This window comes from Impatiens glandulifera, chromosome 5 (genome assembly GCF_907164915.1).
Source record: "Impatiens glandulifera chromosome 5, dImpGla2.1, whole genome shotgun sequence".
Classification (NCBI taxonomy): Eukaryota; Viridiplantae; Streptophyta; class Magnoliopsida; order Ericales; family Balsaminaceae; genus Impatiens; species Impatiens glandulifera.
Genome location: NC_061866.1, coordinates 4,979,161 through 5,000,063, shown reverse-complemented (window position 1 = coordinate 5,000,063; position 20,903 = coordinate 4,979,161). Strand labels below are relative to the sequence as shown.

Here is a 20,903-nt window from a genome sequence, read left to right as displayed (position 1 = left end):
GGAACCTAACAGACCTTAGAACCGATGTCCTAGGTCTTGGGTTCGTTTTTATCGGTCGAGGGGTAAGGACCCTCCATCCTAGGTCAATAGCCTCTCGGTCAGGGCTTATGATCCTCGGTCGGACCTATCGGTCCTAGCTAAAAAGCCTAGGTCTAGGTGCTAAGGATTCTCGGTCTTAGCTAGAATTCTCAATCGGGGTGTAAAAACCATCGGTTTGTCCCAAGTTTGGGAATTCTCGGTCGGGTGCGAGATTCCTCGATCCTATGTTAGCTTTCTCGGTCGGAAATAAAAATCATCAGTTGGACCTCTCGATCCTGGGTCATCGGTCGGACCTCTTGGTCCTAGTCGTACCTCTTAGTCCTCAAGAAATATTAAAATTTCAAGTTTTATAATTTTGATGGAGGCTTAGATTCTTCGATCCAAGGATCTATGTAGCTTCATAAAACTCCTAGGAACATTTAGAACATCATCACAAGGAATCAAACGACCTGAGTGATGATCGATTTGTTCAAAAAAAGTTTGTAGTAAAAAATCGGGTTTTTGGTACTAAAAATGAACACTGGCAGTTCATTTTGACCAATTCAAAACTCAAAATTTTAATTTATTTTGAAATTTTTGATTTTAATCAAACATGATCGGGATGGATCAAAAATTATCCAAATAGTTGTCCAACATCATTAGAAACATGTTGGGAAGTTTTCTTGGCAGTTCTTGAAGATTAGCCCTAGAACATAAAACCCGATTTTTGAATTTTCAAAATTTAAATTTGAGTTTTTTATATTTAAGGTAGAATTGTGTTCGTCTTGAAAATAGATTCTTAATTGAATTGTATATATAGTGTAGATGAAATTCAAATTAAAGAAGTCGTGTAACTAATTTAGGAAGTTTGCATGTAGATATATTCCTTTTTTAGTTTAGGTATTTCCTAAACTCATATCTTCCCTAATAATAATAATTATGGAAGATGAGTTTAGAAAATATCTAAACTAAAAAAAAGAATGATATGAGTTTAGGAAATATCTAAACTAAAAAAAGGAATATATCTACCTGTAAACTTCCTAAATTAGTTACACGACTTCTTTAATTTGAATTTCATCTGCACTATATATATACAATTCAATTAAGAATCTATTTTCAAGACAAACACAATTCTACTTAAATACAATTATGTCAACAATCACTAACGATATCAAGTTTCCCGAAGGTTTAAGAGTTCTCGCCGTAGATGACAATGTTGATTGTTTGAAACTACTTTGTACGGATCTTCATACATGCAAATATAAAGGTATTTTGTTATTTCAATGTATCAATGTTATTCAACAATTTATCTTATCATAGTTAGCAATCTTTCAATATTGATTATTGTGAAAACATATAAAGTCTTGTTTTCCCCACCACAATTATCAATTTTTTTTTTAAAAAAAAGATCTCTTTTAAAATTATGATAAATAGAACAAAACAATTAGTTTTCTATATCGGCCAACATGTTAAACTCAAACAAAATTATGATTAGATAAAACAAAACACTTATATATGTTAAATTATTTTCTATATTAATTTAATTATTATAATTAATGTTTTTATTTTGGAATTGTAGTTACTGCAACAATGGAAGCAACTAAAGCTATTGAACTATTGAGGAAGAATAAAGATGAATTTGACATTCTCATTACTCAAACCAAACATATGGTTGATTTTGAGTTCTTGAAGATCATAACACTTGAAATTGGCATTCCGGTCATAGGTGCGCCACTAAATTTTTTATCTGTTTTTTCTTCATGTATGCTAGATCATGTCAAAATTGATATTATTATTTTTTTCTTATAGTTATATCTGAAAACGACAACAAATATATGGTATTAAAAGGTGTGATAAATGGAGCTCGAGACTACCTTGTAAAGCCTGTTCGTATAGAGGTTCTTAGAAACATTTGGCAACATGTTCTCAGGAAGAAATTGGTCGATCCTCCTAGATCGACGACTTTCATGAATCCTAAAACTCCCATGATAAGAGAAAGGGAAAACAAAATTGAAGAAAAAGAGTGTGCTCCAAAGAAACCTAGGGTCTCCTGGTCGAAACCTTTACAAGACAAATTTTCTGATGTTGTTGATAAACTCGGTTCAAGTAATAAATTATTCCATCACCTACATATATATATATATTACATGTTACAGATCAAATTTGTAATCGTTATTTTTGAAATTTTGTAGAAGCGGTTCCGAATAAAATATTGGAAATGATGAATGAACCTCAACTTAATCGCGGCCACATTGCTAGTCATTTACAGGTAACTAATTTAAACAATGTTATAAAAAAATTCATATTTTAAACATTTAGTTTGTTCTTGCATTATGAACAGAATTACAAAAATGGATTAAAGAAAGGAAAGATTCCAACCACGAGGACCATGGCATCTCCCACATCTACAAATATTCAAAAACCTATGACATCTACTTCTGTTATGACACCTAGTACTTGTATGTGGGATAGATTCAACATGACAAACGTTCATTCCGTTCCAAATAATACATTATTTTGTACCGGTCCGACCAGTAATCATTTTATTGAACTTCAACCATATCTACCTCCTCCAAAATCTTTTGCTGTTGCTGATATTCCTTTTCAACCGCCTCCAACCAATGACCAAAACTCAATTGTAGCAATGTCTATGCCTATATCCAATTTAGGTAACTTATTTATTTATTTATTTTAATTATTATAAAAATTATAATGTAGAGAAATAACAAACTAAGTTATAGAAAAATATCTAATCTCTTTTCAAATTTATAGGTCAAAATGAAGACAATGGGATTAAATTCAACCCCTCGCAAACGGATTTGTCAACAATTGTTGAGAATCCATTACATATGGAAAGTCGTATTTATGATGAAACTCAATGGACCAAAAATGGTCATATGAGGTACATAGAAGAAGAGCTGGAAAAAAACATCGATGATAACTCTTTCGATGAGGATCTTATTAGCTTAATGATGAAAGAGGTAAGTAATCATTTTAAATTTTATACTACAGAATAATTTATATTAAAAATCATATAAAGTTGTGAATTTATGTTTATTTTCAGTTAAGCGAACCAGACTATCTAACTTTTTGAGAAGGAATGAAGATGGAATGAAGATATTATGTCATTGCTCTTAATCATGTTAGGTTTATTATCCAATGTTAGAGAAAGATTAAAGATAAAATTGTATTTATTTTTGTTATTTGGATATTGGAGGTTTAGAAGAACTGTTTTGATGGTGTTATAAATTCATAACTAGTTGTATTTCTTATGAATAACTAATTCTCTGTATCATTTTGAATCTTCTTCCAAAAATATTCTTTTTAAATTGGTTAAAGAAGTAATGTTACCAAAGTTTGAAAATAAGAAAAGAAACCATATAATTATATCTTGCACCGTGTTTTCTAAAGAAATAAATAAAATATAACTTGAATTTTGAAATAAATAAATCGATCGGGTCTTTTTGAAAAGTTTAGGCTCATAATTAGTCGTTAAATAGTTTTTCAAGCAAAATATTAAGGGTGTAAAAATGCAAACCTTAAAATTAGATTACACGTATTTTTAGATCTTCAAACTTGTCGGTCAAGAGTTGTCACTTAATTTTTTCTTTACACATAAGAAAAGCGTCAGCATTGTATCCAAGCCCGTCTAAAAGACAATCTCTATTACGAAACTTCCACTAGACTTCGGGCGACGTTTAAAAAACTTCTATCAACCCTTAAAAGCGTCTCCAAATTATATTGACGTTTAATATTAGACGCCTGTAACATTAATTTAAGCGTCGCCAAAAATATATTTAATTTTCAACAATTTTGATTTATATATTTTTTTAATTTTTTTAACATTTATTTTAACAATTTATTCTGAATTTTTATTTTTGTATTTTCTTTTATAACTAAACAATAATAAAAATAATATTTAAAAGATCATTTTTTAGTCATTATTTACAATTTAAATAATAACCAAAAAAAACATGAATATTCTCAAAAATATTATTTTATATAATCGTATCATAGTCAAATAAAAAAATATTAATTAGATATTAATTTTTTTAATAATGTTTTAATGATTTAAAAATTAATTAAACTAATTTGTATTCTAAAATACTAAAAATATTTTAAAGATGATAAATTGACGAGATGAGATGAGCATTGACGATGATCCCCTTCATTTCCAAACTCCCACTCCTAAAGAAGAAGTACCAACTCTGAACCAAATCTACTCACCAACTCATTTGGTTCAATCGAATTCCCCTCTAATGATTTCCTATATTTATGTCATTTTATCATTGTTGAACCCAATCTGTAATAAAGAATAACAATATTTAAGAATGGAAAAAACTACTCACCTTTGTCAATAACTCATCTTGGTCAAAAATCCATGGCCAAGCACTCTTTTGGGAGGCTTAATCCATTGGGAGGCTTAATCCATCTGACATTAACATTGTTGGCCAGTAGACAGCATGAAATCGCAATATATCCTACAGATCGAGAAAATAAATGGTTAAAATAACATGTTCTCAAAAAAATAAAATTTTATTTCTAACGACATCCCCGCAATTAAGTTTCAAATAAATAAATAAAAGAATAAAAGGTTAAAACCTAGATTTAGATTATTTGGCACAAAATAAATAATGTTCAAGACCCCAATACAGAAAAAATACTAACTAGGTGAAATCATAAATTTAAGCATTAATATCATTATATCTTTCCTATATAGTGAAGCGGGTCAACCTGAAATAACGACGGCTTCTAAACTGGATTGCTCGTCCTGCAAGAGTGTAGAAATATAACCGTTTATATTTGATGTTGAAAGGAGTGAAAAGTAGTTAAAGTTGAAAAGTTATTTGTGAAATAAACAATAATCCAAACATCAAAAATGTTAATTAACAAAAATGTGATAGAAATCGAGAGGACGAAATTAAATGCAACTTGACCAAAAGAGACAAAGGAAGTGACTATACCACAAGTAAAGCATCAGACCAAACATAAATGGTCTGATTGTTGTTATTGGGGAACTATGATACCCCAATCCGCTAATGTTTGAGAAATAGAAGCCACTTTTGATACAGTTTTGTACTTACAAAAGTTAAAATAACGATCTCATTATAAATTCTTCTTTATATCAAAGCTCTCAATAAAGGAGTTTCATTTGAACATAAAGTATATAAAGTATAGCAATAGTTCTTTTCTAAAAATCTTCATAATCACACTTCATTTAAACGATAAGGTGGCTGCACAAACTCTAACTCTAATTCTCTAGAGTCTCTTCCAATTTCTCCTGGTACTTTGAAAGAGAAAAAAAGTAATTGTCATATTTTCGTGAAACACGTGGCTTAAGGTGCACAGGGCGTATTTTAAAATTACTAATTGATTGAACAACTCATCCATCATGTTGTATTAATTTAACAAAAAAAAATTGTAAAACCTCTAAAATTAACAAAGAAAATGTAAGAAGAAAGTTCAAAAAAATGCAAGATGTACAAGTTAAAATGAAGAATCTCACCTTATACTCCTCGTAGTTAATACAATAAAATCCCTCATAATCCGCTCTGTAAAATGTCACTACTGTAATAGAATTCCTTTACAATCTTTTCATGCTTCTCATCAGTTATGCGTATAAATTTATCCTAAGATATATCAAACTGGAAAGAAATAATAACCGAACCTCGTAATGAACATTAAGAGAAAGAATTTTTTTAATGAATTATCAGTTATGAGTAAATAACATACATCATCCCAAAGCATATTGTAAGCTTTTGAAATGACATCACAATGAATATTACTTTTGGCCTGATAGCCTCTGCCATAAATAAGAATTTCACTAAGCCATATGTATCTCAATACCATTGAGGGGTTTGAAGTGTATCCATGGAGCTTATTAATCTGACTATTGTTGATGTTTGAACAAAAAAATATTGGAATTTTCTTGAAGAATTTGAATCCAATACCTGAATCATATTGGTTTACATCAGACTCACAGCCACCTTGTTGTTTAGTTTTAGGCTTTTAGCCCAATACAAAGAAAGAATCATGTCAACTACAAAAGAAATAAATTTGGAGAATCATATTCATGATCCCCATCTCCATGAAAAAATATATAATAAGAACAATAAGAATATGAATACCCAGAATATGAAAACCAAGGTGCTAGGAAATTTCTACCAAGAAATGAATTTCCAATCAAATATAAGGCATATGCTTAGCACATTTAGACATAATATAACACACTCCAGGATCATTGTGCAGGGAAACCAATATTCTTTACAATTTACTGAGTTGAGAGGGAAATAGGGTGTCAATTTGTATGATGAATCGATCATCTCAAATTTGCACAATAATTATGCTTCTTTAGGTGTTACTTCTCAAGAACTAGTGAGAGTAAAAGCTGAAGAATGAAAAGAAGCAACTTAGGAATATGTGGTTGAGCTAAGGGATGGAGAAACAGAGGTAATGAACAAAAGAAAGAGTATAGAAGTAACCGATCAGAGGATGGAGAAGAAGAAGCTCGTGAGGAAGATGCAACCGATGTTAGTCGAACCTTCATTCCTAATACTATATAACAACAATTAAAGTTAAGAGTATCATAAAACACAAATTATAAGGGACATAAGAGGATAAATAGGAATTTGAGAGCAATGAACTTACAGCTGAATCACATATAGAGTGGTGATTTACTTGAGGAAATTCGTTCATCGTTCAAGGTAGGATGGTAAGAGTCGTATTCAACCGATCTTTGCGAGTTGTCAAACCCAATCCAATCAATCGTCACTTCAAAAATAAAACCCGAAATCAATAGTCTCTCTTCGATTTCGCTTTCCAAAATCCATACTCTCTTTATATTTTGATTGATTCTTCACGACAACTACAACTTTTGTTCCTCGGCCGCCTCCTGAGTATCAGAAGAAACTGAATCCAAAATATTAATCACTTGTTTGATTTTTAACCTACAAAATTATGAATACATTAATTTTGAAATACAAATTATAAATAATTTATTATATTATTTATTTTATTTAATCTAGTATTAATTTTATATAATTTATTTGATATTAGTAATAAACTTATATTTAATTAACTTAAAATATAAATAAATTTAAACTTTGAGATAAAATGAATATATATTTAATTTCAATGATTAATCTATTATATTGTTAAAAAAAATTAAGAAAAGTAAAATATAGGACATACAAAAGAAAAAATATTAAAATTAATAGATAGATAGATAATAATGATAGGAAAACAAATTCTGACTTTTACCGCATTTTGTTTTAGGTATTCACCAGTACATTAAATAAAATAAAGAATAAATTTTTATAATTTTTAAATTGTCTAATGATTTGGGAAGAGAATATATAATTATCATTTTGTCATTAGTTCAAACTTTATAAAAAAAAAAATTATCCTTTCTTTTTAGAAATCAAAAATCACGTTTTTTTAGGTTGGGTCATCCCAAACATCGGGGCATCCCAAACATCGGGGCCGGCTCTGTTTGTGACATAATAATTTTAAAAAAAATGATAATTTAAAACATAGAGATGCTTATAAGAGGTTGAAATTTAATTCTCTAGCCTATGATTTAAAAGATTCATAGTAGACTATGTTTAAATAAGGCAAGATATACTTGTAGCGAGAGGGAAAATAAATTATTAAAACTTCATACCATTTAAAAGAATTAATATTAGTATATAGGATGGTCAAGAAAATCATTAGAATCGTGTATGAAAAATATGAGTGATAGAGCTCAAATTAAAGACTACTAATAAAATTTGATAAAATATAGGAATTATTTCAAACTGATCCTAAATTAGAGATAATTTGGAAAATTATCAATACAAGTATTTTAAATCATTTTTTATATTTTGGAATTTAATAAAATCATTTGGAGTATCTAATTTGAAGTATTAGATTTAGAACATGAGAACTAATAAAACACAACAACTGATAGAGGTTAAGAGAATTTGGTGCCAACGCAAATTTAAATTTTGGGACCCTTAAAATAATAAATAACTTTTTTTTAATAATTTTTTTAATTTTAATAATATAAAATGAGATATAAATAATTAATATATTATAATACGGAAATAAAAAATTAAAAAGTTAATAATATAATATATAATTAATAATATTTAAAAATTGGGGCCCTATTATCACTATCACGGCTCATTTGTGGGAGGGCCCAATCAAGAGGAGTAAAGGTCCAGCAAGTCATGGCCCAAATCCAAGAAGGGAGAAGAGTGGAACCAAACAAGACTTAACCAAAACCACACTCAATCTTAAAGTCTTATCCACACTCCACCTACCCATCATTAATGCATTTAATGTTTTCTCCTTAACCACCACCCACCTATCCATCATTAATGCATTTAATGTTTTACTTGTAATTTACACAATCTCCTTTAAATACATGTAGTCACACCTTCTAAAGTAGTTGAATACAATTCTTATTCTCAAAGATTTGTTTCTCTCTCTAAGTAATCTTGCGTTGAGTTTTCTTGTTAAAAAATGCTTACTAAGTTAGAATCTCTTCGATCTAACTTAGTGCCACACGGATCTACTTTTAGCCCGTGACAAGTGGTATCAGAGCAAGGTTGTGCTTCCGCACTCAAGTTGCAAGAGATGGATTCGAGTGTCAACGTCACGAAGGTTCCGATCGTCGAACTAGCGGACAAAGTGCCTAGGAGGGGCAAGTCCGTCGAGAGAAGTGCGCCATGGAAGCTCGGGTGACCCGACTTGAGGAAGGCATGAGCGAGCACCAAGAAGCTCTCGAAGTTTTTAGCACGGTGGCCGATAGAGTGAAAGTACTCGATGAGGAAGGTGAAAAGCTGGAGAACGAAATCATGTGAATCATCAACAACTCGAAGCATAGCATTCGAGACGAAGTGTTTGGGATGGTTCGAGTGAATGTTGATGATATCCGGAATGAGGTATTTGAAGCAATCCGTGGAGAAGTCCAAGGCATGATCGATGCCTTCCAAAGGGAAATAAGGGGTAGGATCGAAGGCTTGGAGGGGCGGATTGGGTGGAATGGAGGAGGGGAACTTTGAGGTGCGGCACCTCAACGAATTGATGTTCCCAAACCAACTTCATTCAAAGGCTCAAGGAGCGCAAGAGAAGTGGACGACTTCTATGGAATATGGAGAGATATTTTAAGGCATCCAACATACTTGACGATCGCATCAAGTTGTAAACGGCGCCTTTTTCTTGATAGATATGGCATTGTTGTGGTGGAGGAGACGTGAAACTGACATTGAACGAGGTACGTTACGAATGGAAATATGGGTGGATTTCAAGACCGAGTTCAAACGTCAATTCTTCCCCGAAAACGCGGATTTCGAAGCTCGAAAGCGTTTAAGCCAACTTACACACTCCCAATCCATAAAGGAGTATGTGAGAGAGTTCCAAGAGTTGATGCTAGAGTTACCCAGTCTCACCGAACAAGAGGCACTATTCACCTTTGTCCATAAAAAATCGTATGATTAGTGGTAGAGTATTTACACCATGTCAACAGTTATAACTCGGTTGACTCCCAATCGGATGGATGAATAATTTGGAAAGATTTCATAACAAAAATATTCATAAATAGCTACATCTAACTTAAGAAAGAATTATATTGATGAAAAAGTTGTTGGCTCTTCAAATTTCATGAATTTATGAGTATTTTAAACTTCATAAGGGTCCATAGCTCAGTGGTAGAGCATTTGACTGCAGATCAAGAGGTCACCGGTTTGAACCCGGTTGGGCCCTTTTAAACAGACTTAATATTTTATTAGCATTTAATAAAAGAAGAATTAAGTTTTGCTCTTTTTGAAAAGAGTTCGTCATAAGAAGTTTCACAAATAAGAAAAAAGATGCATTCATCTTGGTCGAGCCCTTATAAAAAATTGTTTTTAGTATTCTTGGTTGGAGAAAGAAAAGAAAGTAGAAATACTTCAAAAACTTGGAGTTTAAACTAGGGATTCTAAGATAAAAAAAAAAAAAAAAACAAGACATTCTCTAATAATTTGAAGTTAAATATAGGGATTTTGTATTGGAGGGTAAAAAAAATAATGTTGTACAACTTGCTCGTGACCTCTTAATTTACAATCAAATATATTATCATTGAACTATAAACCTCTCATAGAATTTGAAGTACTCACAAATAACTAATTGGAATCATTTTAAAAAAATAGTATTCGGCCGATCTTTAAAAAACTCTTAAATCTTGGATCTTCTTTAGAAAAGGTTCATCACAAAAAGATTTATAAGTAGGAGAAAAGACAGAGAATTGGATGGATGAAAATTTTGAAAATGTTAGTATTCTTGTTTTCAAAATTACAGAAAATATATATAAAATTATGTTACAAAATATTAATTAAATACAATGTACAAAGAACGGAATTACCAAAATATAATATTGATTTGTGGTATAGGTTAGAAACATTTTCCTTTAAAACAGTAACAAAATATTTTTATTGATTTTAAAAAAAATATTGGTCTTTTTGGTCTTTTTGAAAAGAGTTCGTCACAAAAAGATTTGTAAATAAGAAAAAAGATGCATTAATCATGGTCGGGCCTTATAAAAAAAATTGTTTTTAGTATTCTTTGTTGGAGAAAGAAAAGAAGATAGAAATGCTCTCAAAACATGGAATTTAAACTAAAGATTCTAAGGGACAAAAAGAAGACATTATCCAACAATTTGGAGATTGATATAAGGATTTTGTATAAGAGGGTAAAAAAAATTATGTTGTACAACTTGTGCCCTTTTACTAATGGCGTGTGACCTCTTAATACACAACCAAATGTTTTATTGACTATGAATCTCTTATAGAAGTACTCACAAATAACTAGTAGGGCCCTTCTACAAAAGAATAATATTCAGTTGATCTTTAAAAAAAACTTAAATCTTGGTCTCTTTTTTAAAAAGTTCATCACAAAAAGATTTATAATTAGGAGAAAAGATAGAAAATTGGGCTGGATGAAAATTTTCAAAATATAAGTATTATTGTATTCAAAATTATAGAAAATTTATATAAAATGATGTTACAACAAATTAATTAAATACAATATTGTACCAAAAACGAAATCACTAGATTACAATATTAATTTGGGGCATGTGTTTGATACATTTCTTTTAAAATAATAACAAAGTACTTTTAGTGTTTGGTCGAAAAAAGATGCATTCATCTTTGTTGGGCATTCATCTTTGTTGGGCACTTATAAAAAATTGTTCTAAGTATTTTTTGTTGGAGAAAGAAAATAAGGTAGAAATGCTCCAAAACTTGGAGTTTATACTAGTGATTTGAAGATTGGAAGGTACAAAAGGAAGACATTCTCCAATAATTTAGAGTTTAATATAGGGATTTTATATCAGATGGGTAAAAAAAATTATGTTGTACAACTTTTATCGTTGAGCTATAAACCTCTTATAGAATTCTAAGTACTCCCAAATAACTAGTTGGTCCATTTTACAAAAAAAAATAGTATTGGGCTGATTTTTAAAAAAATTTAAATCTTGGTCTTTTTTTTTTAAAAAGGTTATCACCAAAAGATTCATAAGTAGGATAAAAGATTGAGAATTAGATGGGATGAAAATTTTGAAAATGTTAATATTTTTATCTTAAAAATTATAGAAAATATATATAATATGTTACAAAAAAATTAATTAATTACAATATAATAAAATCACTCGTATACAATATTGATTTGGGGCATGTTTTAAACACATTTTCCTTAAAACAGTTCTATCGTCTCCCATTTGTGATGAAGCTTATTGCAGATGGTTGTCTCCCAACAAATATAGTAGTGATTCTACACTGGAATCACGACACATAAAAAATAACAAAGATACCTGAATCCAATCACCGGGTTTCTACATAGATAGTCAAGTCAAGAACTTGAAGAACATTCACAATGATAAGAAAAAAACCTTTAGAATTATAGAGTAAGAAATAATAAGATAATATATTGATTTTTGATATAATGTGACAATTAGTTAGAAGAACTATTTATATTATTGAAATAATAAATTGTTATAAAAATAAAATCAACCATTAATCATTGATCCAACAGTTGTCATTGATTATCTTCATCGCACTTTGCATTTCCTCTTCATTACGAAAAACACTTTGACATTATTTTTCTAATGGCTAATAAATTGGTAGCAAATATTCTAATGAAGATTACAGTTAACAACATTGAATTAATTCAATTTATTATTTTTTTTCTCTAATCATTGTTTGTTAATTAAACAATTAAAAAGTTAATTATAATAATTTAATTATTTGAATCAAATTTTACATTAATTCAAGTTTAAATTTTGTGTAAATTTAATTTATTTTTATTATCTAAATTCTCGTTTATATTCATTAATGAAATTTATGAATTATTTTAAAATTCTAACAAGTTCGTCGCTAAACAAAATTTATAAGTAGCGACATCTATAACAAAATAAAGGATTAGATGGATGAAAAATTTGTTGTACTACAACTTTCACGAGGGTCCATCACTTAATGGTAGGGCATTTAAAAAATGTCAACGGTTATAACTTGGATAGGCACAATCAGATGAAACAAGATGAAACAAGAAGTTGTGAGTTACAAATTAAGAGGTCATTGGTTCGACCGGTTGGGCTCTTTTACAAATTATTTTGTATTCTTTTAGTCTTAAAAAAATAAATGAGTCTTTTTGAAAAGGGTTCTTCACAAGAAGATTCATAACTAAGAAAAAATAAACGTAAATAAAAAAGATAGACATGATCCAAAAATATGGAGTTTAAGGTAGGGATTCTATATTGAGGTACTAATAGAAAAGACATGCTCCAACAACTTGGAATTTAAGCTAGTGATTCTATATTATAGGATACAAAAGTTATGTTATATAAATTGGTCCCTTACAAATCGTTTTTAAGTATTTCGTTGGTCTTTTAATATCGAGAGTAAAAAAGATTTTGTTGTACGAGCCCTTTTACATATTGATTTTATATATATATGTGATTTTTTTTTTATCGAGGATAAACAAATTATCAAAATAATACTAACTATTCTAAGAAGATGAGTTATAGGGAGAGAGAATTTGAGGGAATAAATGGGGGAGGGAATGATGTGTTAGAGCATCAGCAGCGCACAAGACCTCTGCCCTCTTATTTTGTGAAATCAATATTCCACATCAGCAGAAAGGGGGCACACATTATAGTTGTCCAAAACACTCCAATGCTTCTGCCCGCCCTCTTATCTAAATAATAAATTTTATTTATAATATTTTAAATAAATAACTAATTTATAATATTAATTTATAATATAGAAATATTATAACTAATATTCCTATATTATATATATTATAGCTATATTATAGGAAAATTTGAGATTTTAAACTCACGTGTTAATATAATTAATAAAAAATATATTAATTTAATTAAATAATATTAAAAACGAATAAATTTGAGAATATATAACATATATTCCTATATTATAGGAAAATTTAAGAATATATAATTAATATTTTTATAGTATAATAAAATATTATAATATTTTTATAATTAAATATATAATTAATATTATTATAATTTAATATATAATTAATATTCCTATCTTATAGTAAAACTTTAGAATATATATTTATTTAATGTTATTATATTGTTACTTAAAAATAGTATGAAAAAATATTATAATTAAATATATAACTAATATTCCTATATTATATAATATATTATATTATATAATGATGAAAAAGTCAGAGGAGGGCATGACCGGCATAGAGGGCACTGCCCTCTTTTTGCTTCTATCTCCAATGCAAAAAATGAAAAAAACCAATGACCTGCCCTTTTCCACGCTGTCCCATGCGGGCACAGGTCATGCGTTGGAGATGCTCTTACTACATTACTGGTTGGAAAAATGATAAAGGGTGAGGAGATAGAGAATAAGGAGAAATTTTGTTATTTTTTTTACTAATCAAATTGCGCCACATCATTCATTCCCCTATTCTCTCCCTCAAATTCCCTCTCCCAATCATTTTTCTTCTAAGAAACTAAATAAAAAATAACTAAATAGAATTACAAACCACTTGTTTTTTTTTTTGATTGAAACTAATGAGTTTGTTATTTTTTCAATAAATTAAGATTGTTTACATCTTTGATATAAAGGGTAATAAAAGCCTTAACATATGTAAGTTAATAATTTTCCTTTAGTTACTATATTAAAAATGTATTATAAAATAGTTATTATTTCCATTGTTAATTAAACTAATAAAACTTGAATACAGTTAGAAGATTAAAACTAATTCACAAATCTTGAAACAAATTTCAACAAAATAACTAAGTACTTAACAAATTACAACTAAATCTATATTTGATAATAGGATAATAGAAGAGAAACTCTTGTATTAATCAATAAATACAATGAAGGCAATTGAGGAAGAGACAGATACAGAAATGGAGCAAAAAGAAAGTCGTCTCTCTCCTCCTCCTCCTCATGTCCTAATCTTCCCTCTCCCTCTACAAGGACCAGTGAACTCTCTCCTGAAACTCGCCGAACTCCTCTGTATCGGCGGTCTTCATGTTACCTTCCTCGTCACCGACCACATCAACCGTCGCAACAGCAAGATCCATTCCCATTTCAGTCGGTACCCAGGTTTCTACCTTGACACCATCTCCGATGGCCTGCCGGAAGACCATCCTCGAACCGCCGATACTTTCATGGAGATCTTCGATTCCTTGGAGAACACAACCAAACCGTTATTCAAGGAAATGCTTCGGAGGAAAAGCACCGATGATTATGAACACGTCCGACCGCCTGTGAATTGTGTGATAGGAGATGGGATATTGGGATTTACAATCGAAGTAGCGAGGGAATTGGGTATACCCATAATTTGTACTAGAACCATTAGTCCTTGTTTCCTTTGGCTGGTGTTTTGTCTCCCAAAATTATTCGAAGCCGGCGAATTACCCTTTGATGATGATGATTTGGATGTTCCGATTAAAAGTGTTCCCGGGATGGAAGGATTCCTCCGGCGTCGAGATCTACCAAGTTTCTGCCGTGCCGGTGACTTAACAGATCCAAATCTGAGATTATACTTGAGTGAGATTAATCTTTCCCCTCGAGCAGATGGATTAATACTCAACAGCTTCGAAGAACTTGAAGGCCCACTTCTGTCTCACATACGCACTCTATGTCCAAATCTCTACACAATCGGACCTCTCCACGCCCATCTGAACTACAAATTATCGACGGAAACATCGTCGAGATCTTCCAACTTCCGTGATGAAGAAGATAGAAGCTGCCTGTCCTGGCTAAACGCCCAACCGGAGAAATCAGTCATCTATGTTAGCTTCGGTAGTATAGTAGTCCTTACAATTGAGCAAATGACCGAATTCCGTCAAGGATTGGTGAATAGCGGACACAGGTTCTTATGGGTCATCAGAGATGACGCGATTACCGGCGGCGGAGGCGGGGGATGGTTGAGAGAGGAGAAGAGTAGCAGGGGATACATAGTGGGATGGGCGCCACAAGAGGAGGTTCTAAGTCACCCTTCAGTTGGTGGGTTCTTGACACATAGTGGTTGGAATTCAACTCTAGAGAGTATATACGAAGGGAAACCGATGCTTTGTTGGCCATACTTTGTGGATCAGCAATTGAACAGCAGGTTTGTGGGTGAGGTTTGGAAATTGGGTTTGGATATGAAGGATACTAGGGATCGATTTCAGGTTGAGAAGATGGTTCGGGAAATCATGTCGGATAAGTTTAATCGGTGTTCAGATCAGATGGCTCGTCTAGCTAGACAATCCATTGAAGAAGATGGGTCCTCGTCGCGTGATCTTAATCGATTGATTCAAGATATAAAAGCAATGACTATTAACCATAATTAGCTATGTCTTTCTGCTATCTTTGATGATCTTTCTTTTGGTTGGATTATCTTTGATGATTACTTTCTTTTGGCTACTTTTGATGTTTCATGTATATAAGTTGCAAGAAATAATTTCTATATGGAGGGCTTTTATTTATTTTTATTTTTATTTTGTTGTGGATTTGTAATAAACAAATAAAAAATTTATCTACGAAAATGAAAATGTAGGTTATTTAGTTTTTAGTTTTTGTCAATTATTATAATATTCTTTTATTTAAAATTTAATTTTTTAAAATTAAATAAGTAATACATATCCAATCCTGGATCTGATTATTCACAAGTACATATATATATATATATATATTTACATTTGGTTGGTTCTTGCTGAAAAGGAAAATAATAATAATAATATATATATATAACATCATGGTCACTTTCTACATTAAATATAAAATGATTGGATTGATTATTTTTTCACTATATTGGCTCGGCTATAATTAACGAGTATTGGATTAAATTTTAGTGGGTAGTTTTAATTTATTCATTTTTGTTTTTTTTTTAAAATTTAGAGGGAGAAAATAATAATGATTGGTGATGATTTTAAGAAAATGATGATTATTTTTGGTAAAATGACTTAAAGGGTATATATATATATATCAAATAAAAAACAATAATTTAAAATATAGGGTATTTTAGTATTTTGGTTAATGAAATGAGTGATGTGATTGTTGAGAAATGATTGATTGGAAAATTGATTTTGTTTGAGTTTTTTTCAAATAACCCAAAGAGAACAAGGCCTAAGTGTTTCACAATACTAGCTAGTGAGTCTCTTAAATTATGCTCACTTTGAGGGAAAAAGAATTAGGAGAATAACTTGTCTTTTGTTTAATACTTTACAAGTGTGAGGTACAAAATTATGAGATGCTTAGTTTATGATCAAGATTTGTTTATATACAAGTGGATAGATCTTTCTAGATCCTTCTCAATCTAGAGATTTCTAAACACTTCTATTACCTAACCTAGACCCAAGAATTCCCAGAGACACTAGAGAATTCTACTAATTACATACTCTTGAGAACTTCTAGAGAATTTTAGAGAGTTCTCTTATCTATATAGTTTAGAAATTTCTAAAAATTCTAGAGAGTTCCATGACCTTACCTAAACTAGGAACTCCTAGAGAATTCTAAAGAGTTCCAAAAAAGAGAAAAACATACCAAAACCTAGCAATATCTAGAGCATTCTAGAACATTCTAGGATATATGCATGAAGGACTTCTCATCTTTTGGGTTTTAGTCACCCCATTTGATTGGGCCGTGACATTCTCCCCCACCTAAGTCGTGGCCATTCTCGTCTCGACCTTAGACCGATGCTCAGATGAATTTATTGTGGTCAACTCCAACCGATATGAGACGTTTCCCACACGTCTCTCGAATTTCCACGATCCCTCGTATCGGTGCTCAAGGGGCTTGCCCCTTGAGCACCGATCACAAAGACTTCAATAGTTGCGAGGTAATTTCCCCTTTCCTTTGTCCCCTTCCTCAACTACACGCATCTACCTCTCCAGATCTGCTCTTTTCTTCATCTTCTTGGTTGCTTCATCCAAAGATGTTCGAGCACGGTCTACTTCATTTTCTAAGGATTTGGCGAGAGTGAAGGTAGACTGACTTCGACCAACGTTACTTGTGGCCATATTTGATGGTTTTTTGGCGCCTTTAGCCTTGAGCCCCTCGAAGGCCTTCCTGCATGCTCTTTGGACTCCCTTGAGTACTTCCCATTTTCCCTTGGAATCGTCCATATCATCCCTTCTAGAAAAAGTGGAAAACGTCCATTTACCATGTTTGTGACCTCGGCTAAATCGCATCATCGAGAATACGCCCATTCTCTCTAATTCTCTTCTTGTTGGTATCACACTAGTCTTCTTGTGATCCAAAATGATTAAGAAATTAGAAAAGACATTATACAAGCGCATACATGATCGAACCATTGTAGTTCCAACACTACATGTCTACATCGTAAGTCTTCCATAGGGACTAAGATAAACAAGATTATCCCATTCCAGTCTTCAATCTTAGTGTGTCACTTTCTTAGCCTCCCCGACCACCGACTTGGCTACATTAAAGGACATGATCGTCCCTCTCATTAGGTTGATGCGAAGACCCGACGCCTTGGCTACTCCTTCAAGCATGAAGTTGTGAGTTGCTCATGTATTCAATAGTGCCCTGATGCACCTTCCCCCGATCAAAGCATCCACGAACATCGAACCCCTCTTTGTTTCCTTGATCGGCTCTGCAACACTAGTTTTCAAATCATTGAGTAGTCTTAAGGATCCTACTAGAGTCCCCTCCTCTTCCTCGAAGGACTCGGTTCCTTTAACTGCTACAAACTTTCTCCCCTTGAATGGGCACATAAACTTTATGTGATTATGAGCACCTCAAATATGATAAACTCTTGACTTACTCGATTAGTAGGTTTGCCTCTCCGAGTTGTTGTGCATGCCCCTTCTCGGGTGGACGGTCTCCCCCACATTTCTCTTTGTCATGTGGGCAATCTTCACCACCATTCTCCTCATCACCTCGGATGAGCTTCGGCCTATCCAGAAACACCCTAAGCTCGATCAGCCTCTTCACAACCGCCATTGCCTCGGAGACGTTCTTCACCTCGGCCCTTTGCAACTCTAACCGTGCCCAAGTCTTTAGGCCATTAACAAACGCGAACATGGCCTCCTATTATGTTAGACTAGGTAACTTGCGAATCAAATCTTGGAACTCCTTCACATATTCCTTGATGGTCCTGTTGTGCACAAGTTGACTTAACCTCTTCCGTGCCTCAAAATCAGCATTCTCTAGGAAGAATTGGCGCTTGAAATCGGTATTGAAATCCTCCCACGTCTCCATTCGCAACATGTCTCGTTCAATATCTGTTTCACGCCTCTTCCACCATAGTAGGGCCATCTCTTGTAGGAAGAAATGTGTTGTTTCCAACTTGGTACGATCATCGAATATTTGACTTCTGTAAATAATATAATTAATTTTAATAATATTAAAATAATATTTTGGATTTTTATATTTAAAATAACTTGAAGAAGGAATTAAAACCTAATTCATGGTTAATTATTGTGATAATTAAACCCTAATTAAGGAAAGTTTCTAAAATTCCAAAAATAATTTGAGGATAAAATATTGTATTTATTTACACAAATTAGACCAAAGAAGAGGTTAAAAATATTTAATTGTGATTTAATCAAGAATTATGTTTAATTTATGACTTAAAGCAATTAAATAAAATACCCATAATTCCCAAAAATACTAATAAAATAAAATATATTCATAATTGTTATTATGATTCTAAAAATATTTTTTGTGAAATTTTTGGTGAAAAATGGATTTAAAAGGGATTAAAAATTGATTTTTAAAAACATTTTAAATAAAAATAAAATTGAATAATCATTTGTAGCTGAAATTTTATTGAATCTTTGCACCAGGATTCTGGACCATCAGATGAGCGCCCAAATACAGTCCAAAACGTGCCAGACTCCTGCTATAACGGATCAAGTGTGCACGCGTCCGCACTCGATCAACTAACGTGATAGACTAACCCAATTAGTCAATCGGGCTGACCGCGGACGGAACCAAACGGAACTTCCGTCACCCAAAACGACGTTGTTTCCTTCGTCTTCTTTGTTAGGACGTAGAGCTCGCTGGAAACGCAACCTCGCCTATGTGCGATCTTTCAGAAACTCTAGCTTCCTCCATAGGCGATCAAATTCCTTGATTTTTTGGCCACGTGCTCCTCTCGTCAGCACCTACAATAACGCTTTATTTAGAAGCCGTATCCTGCCCTGGATAAGGCTACCAGTTGCGGGGATAAAATTAGGGATAAGATTGTCGGAGGTCAAATTCATCCCGAATTATCCACGACCGACCTTAGGGTAGTATAAATACTCCCTCACCCCTCCACTACCAATACATCAAATAATCACAGTCTCTTACAACTTCAATTGACGGATCCAAATTCCGGCGAAGAATAGTTTCTGTAAAAACTGTCTCCGATGATCCCAATCGCGATCCAAGCTTCGAAAAAGCATAAAACATCTCTTAGGACTGTTCTCTAGTTGTTGGTATGCTTTAAAATCATTTGTATCATGATTTGTGATTTAAAATTTGAATTTTTTTTAGATTTCTTATGTTTGATCGGTTTGATCTTGTTCTTAACATTGATACCGAAATTTCTTTATTTAGAATCATTTTATATATCATATATAAGCTTTATTTTGAAAAAAATCGGATCAAATCCACAAATATAAAAAATTTCAAAAAATATAACTTGAAAACTAGTTCAATTAGTTTCTATACATGTTTGTTAACACGTTTGAATGATTTCTAAGCAACTATAATCACGTTTTTGATCATGTTTGATCAAATTAAAATTTTAAAAATAAAGCTTGAAAATTAGATTTTGGAAATTACTGTATTCTTGCTTTTAATGCAGATTTTTTTGATCCAATTAGTTGTTATACGTGTTTGTTAACATGTTAGGATGAATTCCAAGCAACTATTTCATCACTTTGATCATGTTTGATCAAATTGAGTGTTTGTAATTTTTTGGATTTTGATTCAATTTTCAAAAACTATTCTAATTATGTTATGATATTTTGTTTTTGTTTAGATCAACTATATTCATCATTTCAAAGTTAATGAAATACAAATCGGATATTAAAATGACCTAATTTAAAAGATCCCAAGATTTGACTTATAAATGGTGTTTTAAAATTGATCCTTGTAAGGGCTTCAAAATTGTGACTTATGTTAGAAATTTTGTTCTTCGTGAACATATGAGCTTACAGTAGTTTACAAATCATGATTTTATGATCCCAATTAAAAGTTATGGACTTCTAAAATTTTGGGCTAATATAAGAAAATTCAGTTATAAGGTTTTAGCCTATGACCGAGAAAACAGACACAGGACCGTGGTTCAAGACCGGTAAAAGTTTTCCAGAACCATGGAGCAAGACCGATGATTTACTAACAGGACTAGTGTTCTTGAGCCAGGACCGAGGACCGCGATCA

General features: G+C 31.7%; 2 protein-coding genes, 1 long non-coding RNA gene and 1 other non-coding gene across 4 annotated transcripts; 3 read left to right on the top strand and 1 right to left on the bottom strand.

Annotated features, from left to right (window-relative positions):
• The first annotated feature begins 1,167 nt into the window (after positions 1 to 1,167).
• LOC124938897 (two-component response regulator ARR10-like) lies at positions 1,168 to 2,526 on the top strand. Its single transcript, XM_047479418.1, has 5 exons — positions 1,168 to 1,285; positions 1,598 to 1,744; positions 1,828 to 2,124; positions 2,211 to 2,287; positions 2,491 to 2,526. Exons 1-5 carry the CDS (start codon positions 1,168 to 1,170, stop codon positions 2,524 to 2,526), a joined length of 675 nt encoding a protein of 224 aa, XP_047335374.1.
• Positions 2,527 to 5,268: 2,742 nt separating this feature from the next.
• LOC124939929 lies at positions 5,269 to 6,842 on the bottom strand. Its single transcript, XR_007099426.1, has 3 exons — positions 6,501 to 6,842; positions 6,294 to 6,406; positions 5,269 to 6,005 (listed from the first exon to the last, which is right to left on the bottom strand). It is a non-coding gene; the product is annotated as an uncharacterized LOC124939929 (long non-coding RNA).
• Positions 6,843 to 9,693: 2,851 nt separating this feature from the next.
• Positions 9,694 to 9,765, top strand: TRNAC-GCA. The gene has a single exon. It is a non-coding gene; the product is annotated as a tRNA-Cys (tRNA).
• Positions 9,766 to 14,358: 4,593 nt separating this feature from the next.
• LOC124939928 (7-deoxyloganetic acid glucosyl transferase-like) lies at positions 14,359 to 16,000 on the top strand. The gene has a single exon (XM_047480392.1). It carries the CDS (start codon positions 14,393 to 14,395, stop codon positions 15,857 to 15,859), a length of 1,467 nt encoding a protein of 488 aa, XP_047336348.1. The 5' UTR covers positions 14,359 to 14,392; the 3' UTR covers positions 15,860 to 16,000.
• The last annotated feature ends 4,903 nt before the right edge of the window (positions 16,001 to 20,903 follow it).

Coding starts and splice junctions, on each gene's coding strand:
- LOC124939928 (XM_047480392.1), top strand. CDS start 14,393: ATGAAGGCAATTGAGGAAGAGACAGATACAGAAATGGAGCAAAAAGAA.
- LOC124938897 (XM_047479418.1), top strand. CDS start 1,168: ATGTCAACAATCACTAACGATATCAAGTTTCCCGAAGGTTTAAGAGTT. Junction 1,745..1,827: donor AATTGGCATTCCGGTCATAG/GTGCGCCACTAA, acceptor TTTTTCTTATAG/TTATATCTGAAAACGACAAC. Junction 2,288..2,490: donor ACATTGCTAGTCATTTACAG/GTAACTAATTTA, acceptor TATGTGGGATAG/ATTCAACATGACAAACGTTC.